The 22,133-nt window shown below is 46.2% G+C and overlaps 1 protein-coding gene across 1 annotated transcript in view; it reads right to left on the bottom strand.

Annotated features, from left to right (window-relative positions):
• Positions 1-21,663, bottom strand: part of DGKH (diacylglycerol kinase eta) — a 114,503-nt gene extending 92,840 nt beyond the window's left edge. Inside the window, exon 1 of the mRNA XM_083362295.1 lies at positions 21,348-21,663. Coding sequence (XP_083218421.1) covers positions 21,348-21,533 — 186 coding nt within the window. The 5' untranslated portion in view covers positions 21,534-21,663. The remainder of the gene's footprint in view (positions 1-21,347) is intronic.
• Positions 21,664-22,133: the final 470 nt, after the last annotated feature.

Genomic DNA, 22,133 nt, shown 5'->3' with positions numbered 1-22,133 from the left:
GACAAAGAGAGGGAGAGAGGGAGGGAGAGACAGAGGGTGGGAGGGAGAGACAGAGAGACAGAGGGAGAGATAGAGGGTGGGAGGGAGGGAGAGACAGAGAGAGGGAGAGAGAGACGGTGGGAGGGAGAGAGAGAGGTAGAGAGAGGGAGAGAGAGGGAGGGAGAGAGAGGGAGAGGGAGACAGGGAGAGAAAGAGGGTGGGAGGGAGAGACAGAGAGAGGGAGAGAGGGAGGGAGGGGAGAAGGAGAAGGAGAAGGAGAAGGAGAAGGAGAAGGAGAAGGAGAGAAGAAGAAAAGAAGAAGAAGAAGAAGAAGAAGAAGAAGAAGAAGAAGAAGAAGAAGAAGAAGAAGAAGAAGAAGAAGGAGAAGGAGAAGAAGGAGGAGGAGGAGGAGAAGAAGAAGAAGGAGGAGGAGGAGGAGGAGGAGGAGGAGGAGAAAAGAAGAAGGAGAAGGAGAAGGAGAAGGAGAAGGAGAAGGAGAAGGAGGAGAAGAAGAAGAAGAAGAAGAAGAAGAAGAAGAAGAAGAAGAAGAAGAAGAAGAAGAAGAAGAAGAAGAAGAAGAAGAAGAAGAAGAAGAAGAAGAAGAAGAAGAAGAAGAGTCCCCTGTCCTTGGTCTCAAACAAACCAGGCACAAACTATCCCTGGATTCTCCTTTACCGGCGGGCTCCTTCAAATCTCCCCAAGATCTTGCTTCATCCTCCATGTTTTCTGAAACAAGGACTTGCTCTCTCTGCACACCAACGTCTTTCTCTCTCTTCATTTCTTAGTCTCACAAGCCTCCCTCCCTCTGCCTCTCCTTCCAATTCCTTTGCTCTGTCCTGGTTTTCCACGAAAGGAAGGATCATCTCATTTCAAAGGATGGTTTTGTAACAGGACACGATAGCAGTCTTCCAACATTTGAGGGGCTCCCACAAAGAACAGGGGGGGGTCAACCTGTCCATGGAGGTGCTCAAATCATCCAGGTGGCGGTTGTCCCAAAGGTGCTTTTTCAAGAGGCAACTGGATTTGCTTTGTTGTTGTTTTTTCTTTGAAGAGGTTTTGCTTCTCATCCAAGAAGCTTCTTCGGAGCTGAAGAAGCTTCTTGGATGAGAAGTAAAACCTCTTCAAAGAAAAAAACAAAGCAAGTCCAGTCGCCTCTTGAAAAAAAACACCTTTGGGACAAGGAGTCAAGTTCTTCTCCAAAGCACCAGAAGGCAGGACAAGAAGCGGCAAAACCTAAGGGAGAATTTCTACAAGATGTTTTATAGATGGCATTTAGATCCTAAAAAGTTAGCATGTATGTATCCAAATCAACCACCTAAGCATTGGAGATGTGGTAACGAAGAGGCAGCTTATTATCATATATGGTGGACATGTAACAATGTTAAAGCTTTTTGGATAAAAATATGGTGGATTTTTCAGAAAGTTTTTAAGAAAAAAATAAGATTTACCCCGCAGTTATTTTTATTGGGGATTATTATTCCGGATTGTACTGTTATAGAAACTAAATTAATGTTACATTTAATAACGGCAGCCAGATTGTTGGTGGCGCAATATGGGAAGAAAGAAGATTTACCTACAGTAGAACAATGGATACTTAAAGTAATGGGAGTAGCTGAGATGGCAAAAGTTGCAGCATATTTGAAAGACCAGTCACAAGAAAAATATATTTTGGAATGGAAAAGATGGATTGATTATATTCAAAACAAATATGGGACTAGGAAATTTCAAATAGCATATGAATATTTTTTAATAATTATAGAAGTGTTATTATAATTATTCTAGTTTTGTTATAAGGGAGTTGTAACATATGTTTGCTTAAGATTGCTATATGTAATACCCTGTATTCTGCTTTGGGAAGTCCAGGGGCGGGGAGGGAAGGGGGGAGGGTTGGTGGGGAGGGGGTGGTTTTTCATTAAAACTTTGTAAAACTTTTCAATAAAATAAAAAATAAAAAACTTTAAAAAAGAAGCAACAGGTGGAAATTAATCAAGGAGAGAAGCAACCTGGAACTAAGGAGGAATTTCCTGACCATGAGAAAAATTAACCAGAGGAACGGCTTGCTACCAGATGTTGTGGGTGCTCCTTCACTGGAGGTTTCTGATTTATCTGATATGGCAAAGGGTCTCCTGCTTGAGCAGGGGGGGGTTTCGACTAGAAGACCTCCAAAGTCCCTTACAGCTGCTATTCTGTTATTCTAAATCTTCTGTGTCTCATTTCTAGTTTACTACTCTGCTTTGCTCTTCAGCCTAATACTCTACTCAACTCCATTCTGTTCTTCATTCCAGAACTCCGCTCTGCCGTACTCTACCTCGCTCTGCTAATTACCAAATTCAGTTGATAAACATTTAAGTATCCCAGACTCAATGAGGTCCACCGTCCGCTGTCTCTGATCCTGTTTCAGAGTCCTGGACAGGTTCCAAATGGGTTTGCTGCCTCTGGCATCTGTCTGTCATATCCAGATGGCAGCCAATCTGTTCTGACATTTGCCGAAACCAGGAGAAACAAGAGAATGTCAAAAGCCATCAGTGGACTTGAGGATGCAATGCTGAAGGGCTGTGCTTTTCCCAGATTGAAAAAAAGGAGAAGAAAAGTTGAGAACAGACCGAATAGATTGCAGGCAGGAAAAGGGGGAATGAATGCAAGAACGAAGGGAAAATCTTCCTACTTCTTCAGCAGGACCAAGAAAGACCTAGACGCTCATTATTTTAGGAGACAAAAGCTTGGGAGGAAGATTATAATAATAATAATAAAGTTGGAAGGGACCTTGGAGGTCATCTAGCCCAACCCCCTGCTCAGGCAGGAAACCCTATACCATTTCAGACAAATTGCTGTCCAGTCTCTTCTTGCAAAGCTGAATTGTAAAACAGACTGAATCTGAGACAGTGATGAAGCTTCCATGCCAAAGGATGATCTGGAAATATAATAGAAGGATATGGTTTGAGGGCAATGCTCTTTCCCAAAGTTCCCAGGAGACTATGAGTTCAAGTCCTGCCTTAGGCATGGAAGACAGCTGGGTAACTTTGGATTAGGCTGTATGTGAACTCCCTGATCTGGCTGCCAACTCAGCCTCTGGATTTTATTTATCTCCAAGCTTGCATATCTGCAATTACTAGTTCATCTTGTTTCCACGCAGTGTGTCATCAACCCCCCAAAAAGTTGCCCACAGGTGAAGGTGGTGGCTTTGCATGGTCCCTTAATTGAGGTCAACTAAGCCAACTAAGCCATGGCAAACCGAGACAGCACCCTAAAAAGCAGGGACGTCACCCTGGCAACAAAAGTGCATATAGTCAAGGATATGGTCTTCCCAGTTGCAATGTATGGCTGCGAAAGGGGGACCATAAGAAAGGCTGAGCGCCAAAGAATGGAGGCCTTTGAACTCCGGTGCTGGAGAAGACTCCTGTGAGTCCCTTGGACTGCAAGGCGATCAAACCGGTCAGTCCTAGAGGAGATCGACCCTGACTGCTCTTTAGAAGGCCAGATCCTGAAGCTAAAACTCAAATCCTTTGGCCACCTAATGAGAAGGAAGGACTCACTGGAGAAGAGCCTAATGCTGGGAAAGGTTGAGGGCAAGAGAAGAAAGGGACGACAGAGAAGGAGGTGGCTGGATGGAGTCACTGAAGCAGTAGGTGTGAGCCTAAATGGGCTCCAGAAGATGGTAGAGGACAGGAAGGCCTGGAGGAACGTTGTCCATGGGGTCGCGATGGGTCGGACACGACTTTGCAACTAACAACAACAACAATAACAAAGCCAAGTTGTTTGACTATTGCTTCTTCCTTCCCTGCTTCAGAGTCTGAGCTGGGCCCCACAGGTTTGGGATCAAAACATGGAGATCTTATCACCTTAAAAGCAAAAGGAACAAAGGAACTGTTGTGTTGTGAGTTCTGTGGAGGCAGGAAGCCAGACGAGAGGTTTCAAACAGGAACATTGCTTTATTGAGGCAAACAGGAACAGAACTGAATCAGAGGCTTCTGTGCAGCTACTTATACGCTTGGCCACTAGGTGGCGGCCAATAGGTTTAAAGGAACTCATTCCTGCCCCAAATCTTCCAATGATCCTCTTGGAGACTGCATGTCCGGCTATTTACACAGACACCTCAATTGAGCAACCTTAAGCAGCATTCAAAAGACACGTGAACACAGTTCAAGTAAAACCCCAACAACTTCCTAGGAAGACAACAAAAATGTCTGGGTCATAAAAAGAATATAAAACAAGAGTCAAGCAGCCCAGATCGAAAAGGACAAAGATGGAGAATAAAGAGGACAAAGACCTTTCATGGATCATAACAAAATTGGCGTGGGTTGCCCCTGTGATTATGTAGGACAGGCGGGGAGGAAACTAACCATCAAATTGCAAGAACACAAGCGAGCGGTCAGACGAGGAGACCCAAACTCATTGGTTGACCTCACACTGCAATGAACAAGGGCATACGTTCAATTTTACAGCTACTAAGATAGTTGGCTGAGCAGGTACAAAAACAGCCAGGGAAATGTTCTTAGGCATGAAAGCCATCTGGATGACTTTGGGCCAATGATCAGGAGACTGTGAGTTCTAGACCCACCTGAGGCATGAAAGCCAGCTGGGTGATTTTGGGCCAATCACCAGGAGACGGTGAGTTCTAGTCCCACCTGAGGCCCTTGTCAGTGAACAGGGGGGCTGATTTACCACCAGCTTATCTGGTATTTAGCAGCCGAGAGCTTGGCAGCACAAGGAAACAGCAGCCAATCGCCCGCCATCAACACACCAATCAGCCAATAGGAAGGCACCACATAAGTACGACCCACAGAACGGCCCAAAGCACAGATTCCGGGAGGGAGAAGTTCCCCGAAGATGGGGTCCGACACATGTCCGAAAGCTCAGAAGAGTTAAGCTCTGGACCCGGAGGCCGAGCCAGACTGGATTATAACAAAAGTGTTCAAAACATCACATCGCAAGGCTTCACCCGAAACCTCCCAAGAGTGTGATGTTCTTAGAAGACGTCATAGAAGATCAACACCACCTGGGAATTGTGCAGAGGTGTGAGATTTGGGGTTATTTAAACACCTTTATTTCTGTTTTGTTATCCGAGGTCACCTGAGGACACTTCCAAGTAGTTCCGGACAGAACTTCTCTTTTGGAAGTCAGAAAAGGTGTTTCACGGCCTCCGCGGTGGACGCAGACGCAGCTCCTCCCTGCGGCTCCCTAAAGCAGCCGCATCTTTCCTGGTCCTGGCAAAAGAAAGTGCCGGCCCATATGCGGAAACCTCTGTGTGTTTCTGGGCCCTAAGCAGAGCAGCGAAATGTCTCTCCCTTCTTCTTTCTTCTCCATCAGACTTTGACCTAATTGCATTTGCATATCCTGCTGAGCCGTTCTTTGCAGCTGAAGGGAGCACCCCGCCCTCCGCTCCCCAAGACAGAAATTCTGAAGAACAAACTTTGATGGCTTTGTAAGAATAAAAACAGAGGGAGGGAGAAGGAGAAGGAGAAGAATGAGAGAAGAAAGGAGGAGGAGGAGAAAGAAGAGAAGAAAGGAGGAGGAGCAGGAGGGAGGGAGGGAGGAAGGAAGAAAGGGGAAGAGGAGGAAGAGAAGGAGGACCAGGAGCAGGAGGAAGGAAGGAAGGAAGGAAGGAAGGAAGGAAGGAAGGAAGGAAGGAAGGAAGGAAGGAAGGAAGGAAGGAAGGAGAAGAGGGGGAGGAGGAGAAGAAAGAGGGAGGAGGAGGAGGAAGAGAAGGAAGGAAGGAAGGAAGGAAGGAAGGAAGGAAGGAAGGAAGGAAGGAAGGAAGGAAGGAGAAGAGGGGGAGGAGGAGAAGAAAGGGGAGAAGGAGGAGGAGGAAGAGAAGGAAGGAAGGAAGGAAGGAAGGAAGGAAGGAAGGAAGAAAGGAAGGAAGGAAGGAAGGAAGGAAGGAAGGAAGGAAGGAAGGAAGGAAGGAAGGAAAGAAAATCAGCCCAGATATTTCAGCCCCACCAGCCTCTTCTGGTTGCATCATCACCTTGCTGCCAAATAGCCCCCAGCTCTAGGTGTGTAATTATACATAAATGCAGCAGAACAAGCCCTGACAAACTTCATTAGACTCTCTCTTCTTGCCAGGAAGAAAAATGACAAAGAAAGAAGGGGAAGGGATTACACAAAAGGGGGGCCAGGGAGGGAGGGAAGGAGGAAGCACAATTTCTGAGGGCAGTCACTAGTTGGGTCTGTTCAAGAACATTCTCTCCACTAGGATGTGAAACCCCATATTCTTCCTCCTCCTCCTCTCTTCTCTTCTTCCTTCTCCTTCTTCTCTTCTCTTGTCTTCCCTTCTCCTTTCCTCCCTTCTACCTCCTCCTCCTCTCTGCCGCTGAAAAGAACTCACAAAAGTTTATGTCAAACTGCAAGGGAAGGAGAGAGGGTCTTTGGTGATCTCAGCTTGGTTGTTTTCTTGAAGACGTTTCATTACCCCCAAACTAGGCAACAGCATTAGCTGCTGATGTTACCTAGTTCGGGTAATGAAACACAGGGAAACAAGCAAGCTCAGACAGCCCAAAGGATCGTTCCTAGTAGACAATCCCTTCAATAGGAGCCAGCCGTGTGCTGCAGCTGCCCAAAAAAGCCAACACAGTGCTAGGCTGCATCAACAGAGGGACAGAATCAAGATCACGAGAAGTGTTAAATACCACTTTGCAAGGCCTGGGTAAGGCCACACCTGGAATACGGCATCCAGTTTTGCTCACCACGATGTAAAAAAAGATGTTGGGACTCTAGTAAGAGTGCAGAGAAGAGCAACAAAAATGATTAGAGGACTGGAGACTAAAATATACAAGGAACAGTTGCAGGAATTGGGTATGTCTAGTTTAATGAAGAGAAGGGTGAGGGGTGACATGATAGCAGTCTTCCAGTATCTCAGGGGCTGCCCCAAAGAAGAGGCAGTCAAGCTGTTCTCCGAAGCACCAGAACGCAGGACAAGAAGCAACGGATGCAAACTAACCAAGGAGAGAAGCAACCTGGAACTAAGGAGAAACATCCTGACAGTTAGAACAATTAACCAGTGGAACTACCTGCCTCCAGAAGCGGTGAATGCTTCTTCTCCTACAATATATCCCCTCTCTGGCTCTCCACTCATAATCTCCAGGGATCCGCTTACACATTACTCCTCACCTGAAACCCCTTTGGAGATGCAGGAACCAACCACATGTCCTCAGGTTACAACAGTTCATTTAGAGACCGTTCGAAGTCACAATGGCACCGGAAAAAAGGGACTTATGACTGTTTTCACACTTACGACCATTGCAGCAGCATGCCCAGGGTCACGTGATCATAATTCAGATGCTTGGCCACTGAATAGAAGGACAGAGTTGGAAGGGACCTCGGAGGTCTTCTAGTCCAACCCCCTGCTCAGGCAGGAAACCCTACTATACCATTTCAGGCCGGCGGTTGTCCAGTCTCTTCTTAAAAACTTCCAGTGAAACTGACTTGGACTTCTGACGGTTTCAGCGTCACGGGGTGTTTGTGTGTGTGTGTGTGTGTGTCACGCGATTCCCCTTTTGCGACTTTCTGACTGGCAAAGTCCACGGGGAAGCAACAACCCTGTCCCTAACTTAACAACTGGGTTGGTGTTGTGATTCAGGGTCAGCCTGTGGGTTCAGCAGTTGGGTCGGACGATGACTCAGAGGAGGAGGGGGGTGTTGAAGATCTTGCTGATGATAGCCCTCAGGCAGGCCCCTCCCACTTGGTCACCATGGAGACCCAGCTGTGTGAGCCTGACAGTGTGGATGAAGATGACCCACAGCTGGCCCTGTTCAAGGACGCCCGACGCAGGAGGCAGTCAAGTAGGAGTAAACAGAGGAAGGCAATGGGGCTTCTCGGAAGGAGGCAGAGAAAAGCCACGCCCTGAACTCTTTATAAGGGGAATATGTGGGGAGGGCTGGTTTGCTGAAAGCAAACGCTCCGATAGTGTTTCAAAGCTCCTGTATCTTGGTATGTGTTTTGTTTGTTTTTGTAATAAATTTGGCAGACGTATTCCAGCCTCTTGCCGTTTATAAAGGGGTTGCCTTTTCTGCAAGGCCGGTAGCAGGCTGGTACAGAACAGTTGGTTCACTTCACAGTTGTGGCAAGGAAGGTCGTCCATGGGGGCAAAACTCGCTTCGCAACCGTCTCGCTTAGCGAGGGAAATTTTGGGCTCCGCTGTGGTCGTAAGTTGAGGATACCTGCAATCCTGATCGAAGAGAACAACCCGAGGAACGCCGTGCCGAGGTGACAAGCGAGACGTTTAAAGTTGACCCGTGCTTACAGCAAGCCCATTTCTTAAAACAGAGGAAAGAACATGGAGGCTAAATTATGCCAACTCATCTCAGCACCCAAAGCTGGGAGCTGACCAACCGTTCCATTTTATTTTTTCCCCCAGAAGATCTACTGGCAAAATGTGGGCTACACACCCTGCAGAGAACTTGAACGAGACACAATTGTTCTAGGAAGATAAGGGCTTCTTGGGAAAGGGGAGGAAATGACTCACATTTTCTAATAATACAATTAATAACTAATTATAGCATTGGTGGCTGATGTTTACACACTTGCAAAGCTGGCCTTCTTTGTTTCAGAAAAGTGATCCTATCATGTTGAGCAAAGCAACCAAGGAGAAGCCTAAGAATTGACAGAAGCAATTCTTCTCCTGCTTGAGCAGAGGGCTGGACTAGAAGACCTCCAAGGTCCCTTCCAGCTCTATTCTATTCTATTCTATTCTATTCTATTCTATTCTATTCTATTCTATTCTATTCTATTCTATTCTATTCTTCTATTCTATTCTTCTATTCTATTCTATTCTATTCTATTCTATTCTATTCTATTATTCTATTCTATTCTATTCTATTCTATTCTATTCTATTCTATTCTATTCTATTATTCTATTCTATTCTATTCTATTCTATTCTATTCTATTCTATTCTATTCTATTCTATTGTATTCTATTCTATTCTATTCTATTCTATTCTACTCTACTCTACACTACACTACTCTCCTCTCCTCTATTCTATTCTCTATCCTATCCTATCCTATCCTAGTCTAGTCTAGTCTATTCCATATTTTCCATTCTATTCTATTATTCTATTCTATTCTATTCTATTCTATTCTATTCTACTCTACTCTACTCTACTCTACTCTACTCTACTCTACTCTACACTACACTACTCTCCTCTCCTCTATTCTATTCTCTATCCTATCCTATCCTATCCTAGTCTAGTCTAGTCTATTCCATATTTCCCATTCTATTCTATTATTCTATTCTATTCTATTCTATTCTATTCTATTCTACTCTACTCTACTCTACTCTACTCTACTCTACTCTACTCTACTCTACTCTACACTACTCTCCTCTCCTCTATTCTATTCTCTATCCTATCCTATCCTATCCTAGTCTAGTCTAGTCTATTCCATATTTTCCATTCTATTCTAGTCTTCCCATCTTAAAGAAAAGTTTATGATGCCCAATTGAGCCCAAAATTGATGTTGCTAAGTGAGAAATTTGTTAAGTGAGCTCTGGCCCTATTTTACGACTTTTCTCGCCATGTTTGTTAAGGGAATCGGTGCAGTCGTTCAATTAGTAACCCGGTTGTTAAAGTGAATCTGGCTTCCCCCATTGACTTTGCTCATCAGACGGTCGCAAAAAGGGGATCACGTGACCCCGGAACGCTGTGCGACCGTCACAAAGGTGAGTCAGTTGCCAAGCATCCGAGCGTAAGTCACGTGACCACGAGGATGCTGCAACGCTCGTCAGTGTGAAAAAGGGTCATAAGTCCCTTTCTTTCCAGTGCCGTTGTAACTTCAAACCGTCGCTAAATGAACGGTTGCAAATCAAGGGCTATCTGTACTGAACGGTGAGATCAAAGAAGCAGCAGAAATAATACGAATTTTGGCATCCTTCGGCTGCTGCCTTGCGCCAAATCAATGGCCCACTTTAGAGAAACACGTCTCTAAATAAATTGAAATACATTGAAAATAAATGGACAATAAATGGAAAACGGACAGGGGATCCCTTAAACCTTTTGTTGCCAGGGAATATGCAGCACGGGCTGGTTATTGTATCCGAGTTTCACATGCTTGCAGAATAAATAACCTGGCTCAGTGTCATCATTTATCCTGCTGAAGCATGCTTCTGCTATCGTGATCTGCCAGCAAAATCTGTTCGTGATAAGAACTTGTCAGACGTGAAAGCACATGATCTCTCCCCCCCCTTCCTTGATTTCAAGAAACCAAAAAAAACCCCCACCCTTGCTAAACTTGGTGGTTTCATTTTATGACTGACTTAACGGAGCAGTATTTATAAACTATTTCAATCTGGCCAACAAATGCCCTGCTGAGTAGCGTGGGTGGCATCTATTATCTTTTAAAAGCTTCATTTCTCTCTCTCTCTCTCCTGCTCCGTTTTCAAATCCCTCTCGTCCTCATTCAAAGGAAAATGTTTTGTTGTGATGAGTAACCCGAGTCCTGGCTTAGAACTGGATGGGGTCAGTGAAGCCTTGATGCCTAGATTTAATTGAAAGACCGTCTCTTTATTAGTACCGTTTTATAAAAACCTTACTTAGTAAGACCACACCTGGATTCCTGCATCCAGTTTTGGTCACCACGTTACCCAAAAAAAAAAGGTTGAGACTTTGGGAAAAGTGCAAACTAAGATGATTAAGGGCCCGGAGACAAAAAACATATGAAGAAGGGTTGCAGGAATTGGGTATGGCCAGTCTAGAGAAAAGAAGGACTGGGGTGGACATGACAGCAGTATTTTGAAAAGAAGGGTGAGGGGGGACATGATAGCAGTCTTCCAGTATCTCAGGGGCTGCCCCAAAGAAGAGGAAGTCAAGCTATTCTCCAAAGCGCCTGAAGGCAGGAGAAGAAGCGACGGATGGAAACTAGTCAAGGAGAGAAGCAACCTGGAACTAAGGAGAAACTTCCTGACAGTGAGAACAATTAACCAGTGGAACAACCTGCCTCCATAGGTGGTGAATGCTCCAACACTGGAAGTTTTTAAGAAGAGACTGGACAGCCGTTTGTCTGAAACGGTATAGGGTTTCCTGCCTTAGCAGGGGGTTGGACTATAAGATCTATTTTCTATTCTATTCTATTCTATTCTACAGTATTCTATTCTATTCTATTCTATTCTATTCTATTCTATTCTATTCCAATTCCAATTCTATTCTATTCTATTCTATTCCAATTCCAATTCCAATTCCAATTCCAATTCCAATTCCAATTCCTATTCTATTCTATTCCAATTCCAATTCCTATTCTATTCTATTCTATTCTATTCTATTCTATTCTATTCTATTCTATTCCAATTCCAATTCTATTCTATTCCAATTCCAATTCCAATTCCAATTCCAATTCTATTCTATTCTATTCCATTCCAATTCCAATTCCAATTCTATTCTATTCTATTCTATTCTATTCTATTCTATTCTATTCTATTCTATTCTATTCTATTCTATTCCAATTCCAATTCTATTCTATTCTATTCTATTCTATTCTATTCCAATTCCTATTCTATTCTATTCTATTCTATTCTATTCTATTCTATTCTATTCTATTCCAATTCCAATTCCAATTCCAATTCTATTCTATTCTATTCCATTCCATTCCAATTCCAATTCCAATTCCTATTCTATTCTATTCTATTCTATTCTATTCTATTCTATTCTATTCTATTCTATTCTATTCTATTCTATTCTATTCTATTCTATTCTATTCCAATTCCAATTCCAATTCCAATTCCTATTCTATTCTATTCTATTCTTTTTCTATTCTATTCTATTCATTTTCTATTCTGTTCTGTTCTTACTCACTATTTTTGACCTAGTTTTCTTTCTGCATTTTCTGCATCGCTCACAAAAGGCACAGAACACAACATCTGCAGAAAGAAATGAATGTTTCTTTCACCTGTCAAAGAATTCACACCAGCAGCCCATCCAAGGGGAACCCAGATAGACTTTTTCATGGGGAGAGGGGGGAATCCTATGGTCTTTTTTGCTGACACCAATAGTGCACCAGAAACTATTATATATAGTACGTTTCGTGCTGGTGGCTGCTTTGACTAGTCCCTGCAATTTTATTGACAAGATTTTGGGAAGCCATTTCTCTTTCCCTTCTCCCTGGGCTGAAAGTGGATGACCAAACCCAATTATCACCCAGTTGATTTCATGCCTAAGGCAGAACTAGAACTCACAATTGCCTGGTTTCTAGCTTAGTTCTTTAACCACTACACCAAACTGGTTTTCTTTTGCTAAATTACAGTGCAAAAGGGCTGATCTGAACAAGCAATGGCAAAAGCATATATATGTGTGTGTGTGTGTGTGTGTGTGTGTGTGTGTGTGTGTCTTTGGCTTCATGCGAAGCCGAAGACAGCAGCCTGAAGATGACGAGTGGGACCTCATCAAAATGTCGACAAGACACTCTCAATCTTACACGGGAAAAGACCTGATTTGTAATTATTTATTATTTATTTATTATTTTATTTTTATTCCATTTATATCCCGCCCTTCTCCAAAGACTCAGGGAGGCTTACAAGCTTAGCAGTAGCCTTCATTCTATGTATATGCCTGCTTATTAGGGCTTTCACACACACACCCCAAGCGGCATTATTACAAAGTCAGCTTATTGCCCCCAACAATCTGGGTCCTCATTTTACCTACCTCGGAAGGATGGAAGGCTGAGTCAACCTTGAGCCTGGTGGGACTCGAACCTGCACTAATTGCAGGCAGCTGGTGTTACTTAAGGAGGCATTAGCCCACTGCTCCACCAAGGCTCTTAATTATAATTACAGTTAGGACCATTTTTGCCATTCCTGAATGCAAGGAATAAATTGACCTCAAGTGATATCACGCATTAATAGATTTGTTCAGTCTCCAAAACTCCCTCAGATTTGGTTCCCAGCTGCAGATTGCATGGCTGAAGTTTCTGGCCAATTTAAAAAGAAAAAGAAATGTTTTAGTTCTTCCTCATCAGCTGCTTTACTACTACCAAAAAAAAAAATTTCTGGAGAATTTGAAAACCGGAATATTCCTTGGTAACATTTGGGTTGCAGCTGTGAATTTTGAATATGCTTTTTTAGAATGGGTAGCAGAGATAAACGTGAATTTGCTAGACAAATGGGTCTTCAAATACAGAATAGCTTTCACGGAGTGCTTGCAGTTCTTTCGGCTTTACCAAGAATTCACTTCATAAACGCTAGATCTGGGAATATTCACAATCACAATCCATTGGTAAAATAGCCAGAAGGACATGAAATGATGGAATGCGATGGAAGGACACTTTGATTCCCACAATGGACAAACGGCCACAAAAGCTGAGTTAGCAGAGGTGGCTAAATTGATTGCTTTGATTAAAAAAAACAAAAAAAGAACACAATAAATTTTGTTTCTGCTTGGAAACCGCTTCTGGACTTTGTGCTTGAGGGTGGGGGGGGGGGAAGGAAACTTTGATGTTGGGTTTTACCTATTAGATAGTTTTGTTGTTATAGAAACGGCTAGTATATATTATATAAAAATAAAAAGTGGACGTTTGATGCTATTACCTTATTCTACTGCACCAAAAGGAGTCGGACATCACTGCTTTTTCCTCTCTTTTTCCACCTTTTTCCCATTTCTTCTCCTTCCCTTTTCCCTCTCCTATTTTCCTATTATATTCTTTTGTATTTTTGTATTCCATATTACAAACTAATAATAACAACAACAACAATAAAAAGGCCAAGCCTTAAGGACAAATGCATACAAAGTCAACATTGAGAAGACAGCAACAGACAGTAAGTGCCACCTATGCAAAGAAGATGAAGAAACAGTGGACCACCTGGTGAGCTGCTGCAAGAAGATCGCACAGACTGACAACAAGCAGCGGCACGACAAAGTAGCAACAATGGTGCATTGGAAGATCTGCAAGAAATATCATTTGCCTGCAAGCAAGAACTGGTGGGGCCATAAAATAGAGAAAGTCATAGAAATTGAAAATGTTAAATTGCTCTGGGACTTCAGAATTCAAACAGGCAAGCACCCGCAACATAACACCCCGGACTTAACAATTGTCGATGAGAAAGACAAAAAAGTCTGGATAGTGGACGTGGCAGTGCCTGGAGACAGCAGAATAGACGAGAAAGAACTGGAGAAGATCACAAAATACAAAGACCTACAAATAGACATAGAAAGACTGTGGCAAAGGCAAGCAAGGGGAGCACCAATAGTGACAGGCGCCTTGGGTGCAATCCCAAACCAACTGGAGCATCACTTGAACACCATCATCGGCATTGACAAATCCGCCATTAGTCAATTGCAAAAGGCGGCCTTACTAGGAACTGCTTCCATCCTGCGACAAGATCTGTAATACCATCAAACATCCAGATCTGCCTATCCCAGGTCCTCGGTAAGGACTCGATAGGCGGACAAAAATGCCAGATCCAGTCTGAACATCTGGATGACTGTGAGACGATCAATAATAATGAAATTACAGGCAGGAGAGAGGAGGTCACCACAGCATGTGTGTAAGCTGTATACATGGTAAGAGAAATTGCACACTCATTTCAATCCCCACCCTACCAACAGGACACTTTGTTCTCAACACAGCAAGCCCTCAACTTACAACTACAACTGAGCCAACATTTCGTCGCCAAGCGAGACAGTTGCAAGGTGAGTTTTGCCCCATTTTACGAGATTTCTTGCCACCGTTGTTATGTGAATCCCTGCAGTTGTTAAGTTGATAACACGGTTGTCATGTTAATCCGGCTCCCCCCCCCCCATCGACTTTGATTGTCAGACGGTCGCAAAAAGGGGATCGTGAAACCCCGGGATATTGCAACTGTCATAAATATGAGTCAGTGGCCAGGTGGCTGAATTTTGATCATATGACCCATGGGGGATGCTGAAAGGGTCACAAGTGTGGGAAAACAGTCGTAAGTCGATTTTTTCAGTGCCGTTGTAACTTTGGACGGTCACTAAACGGCGCAAGTCGAGGACTCTCTGAATCTACCACTTTTTGCACCATAGGGAAACGTGGCAAGGATCCTTTGGTATCAATCAGCGCGGATGCCTGCAGCCATTTCAAAGAGAAAAGGGGCTGAATTTTCCCTGGCCTTCAAAAAACTCTATCTCCATCCATGGAGAACTTGAAAGCTCTGCCAGGGAACAATTCGTTCCCAAAAACTGACATTTGTAACCCCCTCAATTCTTCTACGCAAGACTTACGGAAAGCAAATTCCTCTATCGAATTCTGCTCTGCTCTGAATCCACCCATCCATAGGAAAAACAAAGTCCTCCATTCCAAAGATGAGCCAAATTAAAAGCTTGGTCACTTAACAGATTTGGAAGGGACCTTAGAGGTCTTCTAGTCCAACCCCCTGCTCAGGCAGGGGACCATACACCATTTCAGACTAATGGCTGTCCAGTCTTTTCTTAAAAATCTCCAGTGTTGGAGCATTCACAGCTTCTGGAGGCAGGTAGTTCCACTGGTCGATTGTTCTCACTGTCAGGAAATTCCTCCTTAGATAGAATAGAACAGAATTCAGAAAGAATAGAATAGAATAGAACAGAGTAGAATAGAACAGATTGTAGAATAGAATAGAATAGAATAGAATAGAATAGAATAGAATAGAATAGAATAGAACAGAACAGAACAGAACAGAACAGAACAGAATAGAATAGAATAGAATAGAATAGAATAGAATAGAATAGAATAGAATAGAATCTGGAAGGGACCTTGGAGGTCATCTAGTCCAACCCCCTGCTCAGGCAGGAAACCCTATACCATTTCAGACAAGTGGCTGTCCAGTCTCTTCTTAAAAACTTCCAGTGTTGGAGCATTCACAGCTTCTGGAGGCAGGTTGTTTCACTTCTTAATTGTTCTAACTGTCAGGAAGTTTCTCCTTAGTTCTAGGTTGCTTCTCTCCTTGATTAGTTTCCATCCATTGCTTCTTGTCCTGCCTCCAGGTGCTTTGGAGAAAAGGTTGAATAGGTTTCTTCTGGAGAAGAAAGCGGGCATCCACCATTTTGTGGAATAAGTACGCTGAAAGGACGTGAAGTCAAGACAATTAACCAGTGGAACAACCTGCCTCCCGAAGCCGTGAATGCTCCAACGCTGGAAGTTTTTAAGAACAGACTGGACAGCCATTTGTCTGAAAAGGTATAAGAGTCTCCTGCGTGGGCAGGGGGTTGAACTAGATGACCTCCAAGGTCCCTTCCAACTGTATTGTTGTTGTTGTTGTTTTTGTTGTTATATCCAGCTTCCCCTGTTGACCCTGCTTGTCAGCTGGGAAGGAGGTCACAAAAGGGGAGCCCAGCACGGCACAAGCGTCGTAAATATACTGTATGCCAAGTGTCCAATTTTGATCATGGGACCGCAGGGATGCTGTGACGGTCGTAAGTGTGGGAAGTGCTATTTTGTTTTAATGTAGCATGGCCTATTTTGATATTTTTTTTCTGCTTGAGACTTTCTCACACGCCAAGAGAAAGAAAAACAGCAGTTGCACCCTCAGTAAAAAGTTGCAAATGACAGGACAGTCTAAAATGTTGATTTAATTGGGGTGTAATTCGTTCCACCCCCACCCACCCCCCGCCCGAGAACTTTCCAAGAGCTGTAGGGTATATAAGTGGGCAAGAATGTATAAATTCAAATGAGAAAACGTTTGTTTTGACCGACACGTTTTAGTCAGCTGGGGAGTAATTTGGGAAGGGAAACAAGCCAAGACAAAGAGAAGTCTACCCTAAAAGAAATAAATGGGTACTCCTCAACTTACGACCGAATTTGATGTTGCTAAGCGAGTGGGTTGCTAAGAGAGTTTGGACCCATTTTATGACCTTTCCCTGCAACTGTTCCCTGCTTGTCGGAAGGTCGCGTAAGGGATCGAGTGACCCCGGGACACTGCAACTGGTCGTAAATATGAATTGGTCGCCAAGCGTCCGAATTTTGGCCACGTGAACCACGGGAGAGGCTGCAACGGCCGTAAGTGCTGTTGTAAGTTCGAATGCTCGTTCAACTGATGGTTGTAAAGTGAAGCTTCCCACCGTTAACAGGCGAGGCATTTGATTGTCAGTTGCGTGTTCCAGCCGACTGCAAAACTGCTCAGGAAACACTTTGATCCTGCCACACTTCCTTCCTTGGCCCCTCTTCCTCTTCCGCGAAGCCTCTGTGCCTCAGAGAGCATCTGTGATTATTAATCATCCACCCTCCCCGTGACATATGCCAGATTCATGAGGCATGAGAAAAATCCACACAAAACAGATAGGAAGCTGGCCCACACTAACTATTGCAGAACCGGTGTCCTCTTCATGCCTGTGGAGACTCTCCGTCATCCAGGTCAGGGTTGTGCCAAAGGTGCTTTTTCAGCAGGCAATGGGGCTTTCTTGTTTTTCTTAGAAGACATTTTGCTTCCTCAGCATTGCCCGGATGGTGGGGAACGGAAGGATTTATACTCTTTGCAGACCGCTGGTCATTTGCGTCCTTTGAGAGAGTTGTTGAGGCCGCCTGGAGGTTTACCTGTGTCCTCATGGGACTTTCTTATTATTCTTTGAAGACCTTTCCCTTCTCATCCCAGAAGCTTTCTCAGCTCTGACTGGATGGTGGGGAATGGCAGGATTTATACTCCTTGCTGGAGTATAAATGATGCTGGTCATTTGCATCCTTTTAGAGAGTCGTTGAGGCCACCTGGAGGTTTTATCTCTGTCCTCATGGGACTTTCTTATTATTCTTTGAAGACCTTTCCCTTCTCATCCCAGAAGCTTCTTCAGCTCTGACCGAATGGTGGGGAACGGAAGGATTTATACTCCTTGCAGACAGCTGGTCATTTGCGTCCTTTGAGAGAGTCGTTGAGGCCACTTGGAAGTTTATCTGTGTCCTGAGGGTCACTTGAGTGGTGCAAATGGGTGAGGAAGCCTTCTTGGCTGCAGGATGTTTTTTCTACTCTGGGTCCCTTCACTGTTGGAGACAAGCGGAGGCTGTTGGGGATGAGTCTGTGTTGTCTGCGTCTCCATCTGAAGCACAAATGGGGTTCCTGTAGTCTGCCATGTTTTCTGGAAATCCGTTCATACTCCGGCCCCCTTCCAAGGGGGTTCATCCCAAAGTGCGTGGCTAAATGTCCGTGGAGATTCTCAGTCCTCCAAGCCATGGTTGTCCCAAAGGTGCTTTCTCAAAAGGCAAGTGGACTTCCTCTGTGTTATCTTGAAGATGTTTTCGCTTCTCCTCCCAGAAGCTTCTTCAGCTCTGGATGAACGGTGGAGAATGGAAGGATTTCAAAAGAGTACTAACAACCAGATGACTGCAAAGAACATCAGTCCTTCCATTCCCCACCATCCAGTCAGAGCTGAAGAAGCTTCTCGGATGAGAAGCGAAACACTGTCAAAGCAAAAACGGAAAGTCCAGTCGCCTCCTGGGGAAAAAAAAAGCACCTTTGGGACATGTCCTCTTGAAAGCTCAACAAGAGCATGGAAACCATGTGGAGTCTCACAGTTCCAAAGAGGCAAGACGTGACCTCCAATTCTCCAGAATTGGTCTCTGGTCTTCTCCAGGAATGAGGAAAACATAGGCCATCTCCAACTCAGAACACTTTCTTGAATGACCGTTCAAAGTTACAACAGCTCAGAAAAAAGAGACTTAGGAGCCGTTTTTCACACGACCGTCGCAGCCTCCCCATGGTCACGGGGTCAAAATTCAGACCCTTGGCAACTGACTCGTACTTATGATGGTTGCAGTGTCCTGTGTGTGTGTGTGTGTGTGTCACGCGATCCCCTTCTGTGACCTTCAGACAAGCAAGGTCAATGGGATTCGCTTAACAACCGTGTTGCTAACTTGAGCACCGCGGCGTTCGGCTTAACAACCGCGGCGAGAAAGAAACGAAACTGGGGCAAAATCCCCTTCCCAACTGTCTCACTTAGGAGCAGAAATTCTGGGTCCGGTTGCTAGCCATTAGTCGGGGATGACCTGTGCTAAATTTCCTGAAGTTAACACCCGACACGCAGATCAGGCCTGCGCACGTGGACCCGTCACAGCTTAGGCGTAGAAAGACCCACAAGCTGAGTTCTCCCTGTGGGAATGTAACCGGGTTAATTAAAGGCCACCCAGCTGCATTTTGCACCAGCGGTAAAGCCGTGGAGGGTGCTTGGAGGCCCAGCCTTATGCCAGGCAGACCGGCCCTGGCCGCTGGCTTCCTTTCCAGCTCAGCCTACTGAAGGACCCCAATCAAAGGTTCAGCAGCTGGTCAGGAGGTCATGGGAACTCAGCCAGAGAAGGGTCAACAAGCCTGAGAAGGAAAGGAGGTTGGCTTTTAGCCAAGAAACCTACAAGGCTGGCGGAGCTGAAAGATGGAGCTTGGCTCCCGAGTGGCCAACGTAACAGCTGCGTCACCCTTGATCCTTTCCAGCTACCTGGAGACTCTCAAATCGTCCGATTGTCCCAAAGGTGATTTTTCCCCCCCAAAAAAAGGCAACTGGACTTTCTTGGGGTTTCCTTCCCCTTCCCCCCACCCCCCCACCCTTGAAAACCTTCCACTTCTCCTCCGAGGAGCTTGTTCAGTTCAAGCGGGCACTTTTAAGGTGTTTCGAGAGAACTCTTTGACCTGAAAGGGCCGCCCCACCCGAGATCCAACACAAGAGAACACATAATCTCTGTGAACGTACGCAGAATTGACTTGGGAGGCCAGTGTGTGGTGTAGTTGGTTCACATGGTGTGGTGGGATGGAGGGTTTGTTGTCACTGTGTGTTGGGGGGAGATAGCACAGGGGGAGGCTCAGCTAATCTCAATGTACACATGTTGTACTTTGACAATAAAGGTTTGTTTATTTATTTATTTATTTATTTATTTATTTATTTATTTATTTATTTAATTCATTCACTGGGCTAGTTTCCAGCTGCCTTTTGCTGTGTTGGTTCTGGGGTTCTCCCGGTGATTAAAGGCCTGGAGATGAAGAACGGTTGCAGGAAGTGTGTATTTATTTATTTATTTATTTATTTATTTATTTGTTTGTTTGTTTGTTTGTTTGTTTTATATACCGCCCTTCTCCCGGAGGACTCAGGGAGGTGTACAGAGCAATAAAGTAAGAATACAATAAAGCAATAAAGTGAGAAAATTTTAAAACCCAAATCCATCAGGCCAGGCCGGCTTGTTGGAATAGATATAAGTTTTTAGATCACGCCGGAAGGAGCGAAGGTCGGGGGCCATCCGGATTTCAGCTGGTAAGCGCTTCCAAAGGATTGGCGCACCCACCGAGAATGCTCTCCCCCTGGGGGTCACCAGCCGACATTCTCTGTATGGCTGGTCTAGAGAAAAGAAGGACTGGCGGGGGGACCGGCGGGGGGGGGACATGATAGCAGCATTCCATTATTTGAGGGGCTGATGCAGAGAAGAGGGTGGGGGTCAAGCTATTCTCCAAAGCACCTCAAGGCAGGATAAGAAGCCAGGGATGGGAACTAAACCAAAGGGAGAAGCAAGCTGGAATTCAGGAGAAACTTCCCAACAGTGAGGACAATCAACCAGTGGAACAGCTTTGCCTTCAGACATTGTGGGTGCTTCATCACTGGAGACTTTAAAGAAGAGACTGGACAGCCGTTTGTCTGAAATGGTCTAGGCCGGTCTTCCGCTTGAGCGGGGGGGGGGGGGGCTGGACTAGAAGACCTCTAAGGTCCCTTCCAATTCGGTTATTCTATTGTTCCCGAACAGCTTGCCTTCAGAAGTTGTGGGTGCTTCATCTCTGAAGAACAGCCACTTGTCTGAAATGCTTTAGGGACTCTCGCTTGGGGTGGGGGGTGGGGGGCTGGACTAGAAGACCTCCAAAGTCCCTTCCAATCCGTTTATTCCCTCCAGAACAGCTTGCCTCCAGAAGCTGTGGATGCTCCAACACCGGAGACTTTTTTAAAAAGAGAGAGAGAGAGAGAGAGACTGGACAGCCGCTGGTCTGAAAGGGTCTAGGCTGCTTAAGCAAGGGGCTGGACTAGAAGACCTCCCAGGTCCCTTCCAGCTCTATTCTAACGGATGCGCGCAAGCAGCACATCTGGAGCGCGCGCCCGGGCTTTCTCCAGCTCGGCCAGGCGAGCCGGAGATCCGGAGGAAAAGGGCAGGAAACGGGAGGGACACAGGCAGACCCGGGACGCCCCCACCGCTGGCTCTCCCTCCCGGACGCCGGGAAGGCGAAGCGGCCCGGCCAGCCCAGCCCTGGCTAGTCCGGCCCGGCTGGGGAGGGAAGGGAAGGACACGGCGGGGACTCCTCCAGCTGTGCGCAACCGGACAGGCAGGGCGGAGCGGTGGCCACAAGGCTCCAGGCGCTTTCCTCCTCCTCCGAGGAGGAGGAGGAGGAGGAGGCAGGAGCGCGGCCAAGTCCCCCAAGACTGCCCCGTCGGGGAGACCGGGACCCCCCAAAAAACCCCTCCAGCCCAGCCCGTCTCCAGCCAGCCCCGCGGCGCGCCCACCTTGCTCCGGATCTGGCCCGAGGTGGAGACTTTGCGGATGAGTTTCTGCCGTCCCTCCGGCTCGCCTTCGCTGTCCGACGACTCTTCGCCCTGGCCGGGGGCGGGAGCCGGGACGGAGCCCCCGGGGTCCCCCGGCGGCTGGTCCCGGAGCCCGGCTGCGCTCAGCCCGGCCTCGGCCCCGGCCATCTTCTCTCCGCCTCCGGCTGGGCGCGGCAGAGCCACCCCGGGCACGGGAAGCGGGGCAAGGCGCGCCGAGTCCGACGGGCGCAACAGCCGCTCCCTCCAGCCGCCTCTTCCTCTCCTCTTCCTCCTCCTTTTCTCCTCCTCCTCCTCTTCCTCCTCCTCCTCCTCCTCCTCTTTCTCGTCTTCCTCCTCCTCCTCCTCCTCTTCCTTCTCCTCCTCCTCCTCCTCTTCCTTCTTCTTCTCCTCCTCCTCTTCCTCCTCCTCTTCTCCTCCTCCTCCTCCTCCTCTTCCTTCTCCTCCTCCTCCTCCTCTTCCTTCTTCTTCTCCTCCTCCTCTTCCTCCTCCTCTTCTCCTCCTCCTCCTCCTCCTCCTCCTCCTCGTCCTCTTTCTCTTTCTCGTCTTCCTCCTCCTCCTCCTCCTCCTCCTCCTCCTCTTCCTCCTCCTCCTCCTCCTCCGGGGCTCTTGGCTCTTCCCTGGGCGGAGAAGGAGGCGGTGGCGGGGATCAAAGCGAGGAGGAGCGGCCGGCACCGCCGGGGCTCCAGCCTCGCCCCGCCTCGGCTCCAGCGCCCGCCTCTGCCGGCTTCCGCAGCCCGGCGCCGCCTC

This window comes from Vipera ursinii, assembly GCF_947247035.1.
Source record: "Vipera ursinii genome assembly, chromosome: 4".
Taxonomy (NCBI): domain Eukaryota; kingdom Metazoa; phylum Chordata; class Lepidosauria; order Squamata; family Viperidae; genus Vipera; species Vipera ursinii.
This window is presented reverse-complemented; position numbering and strand designations above follow the sequence as displayed.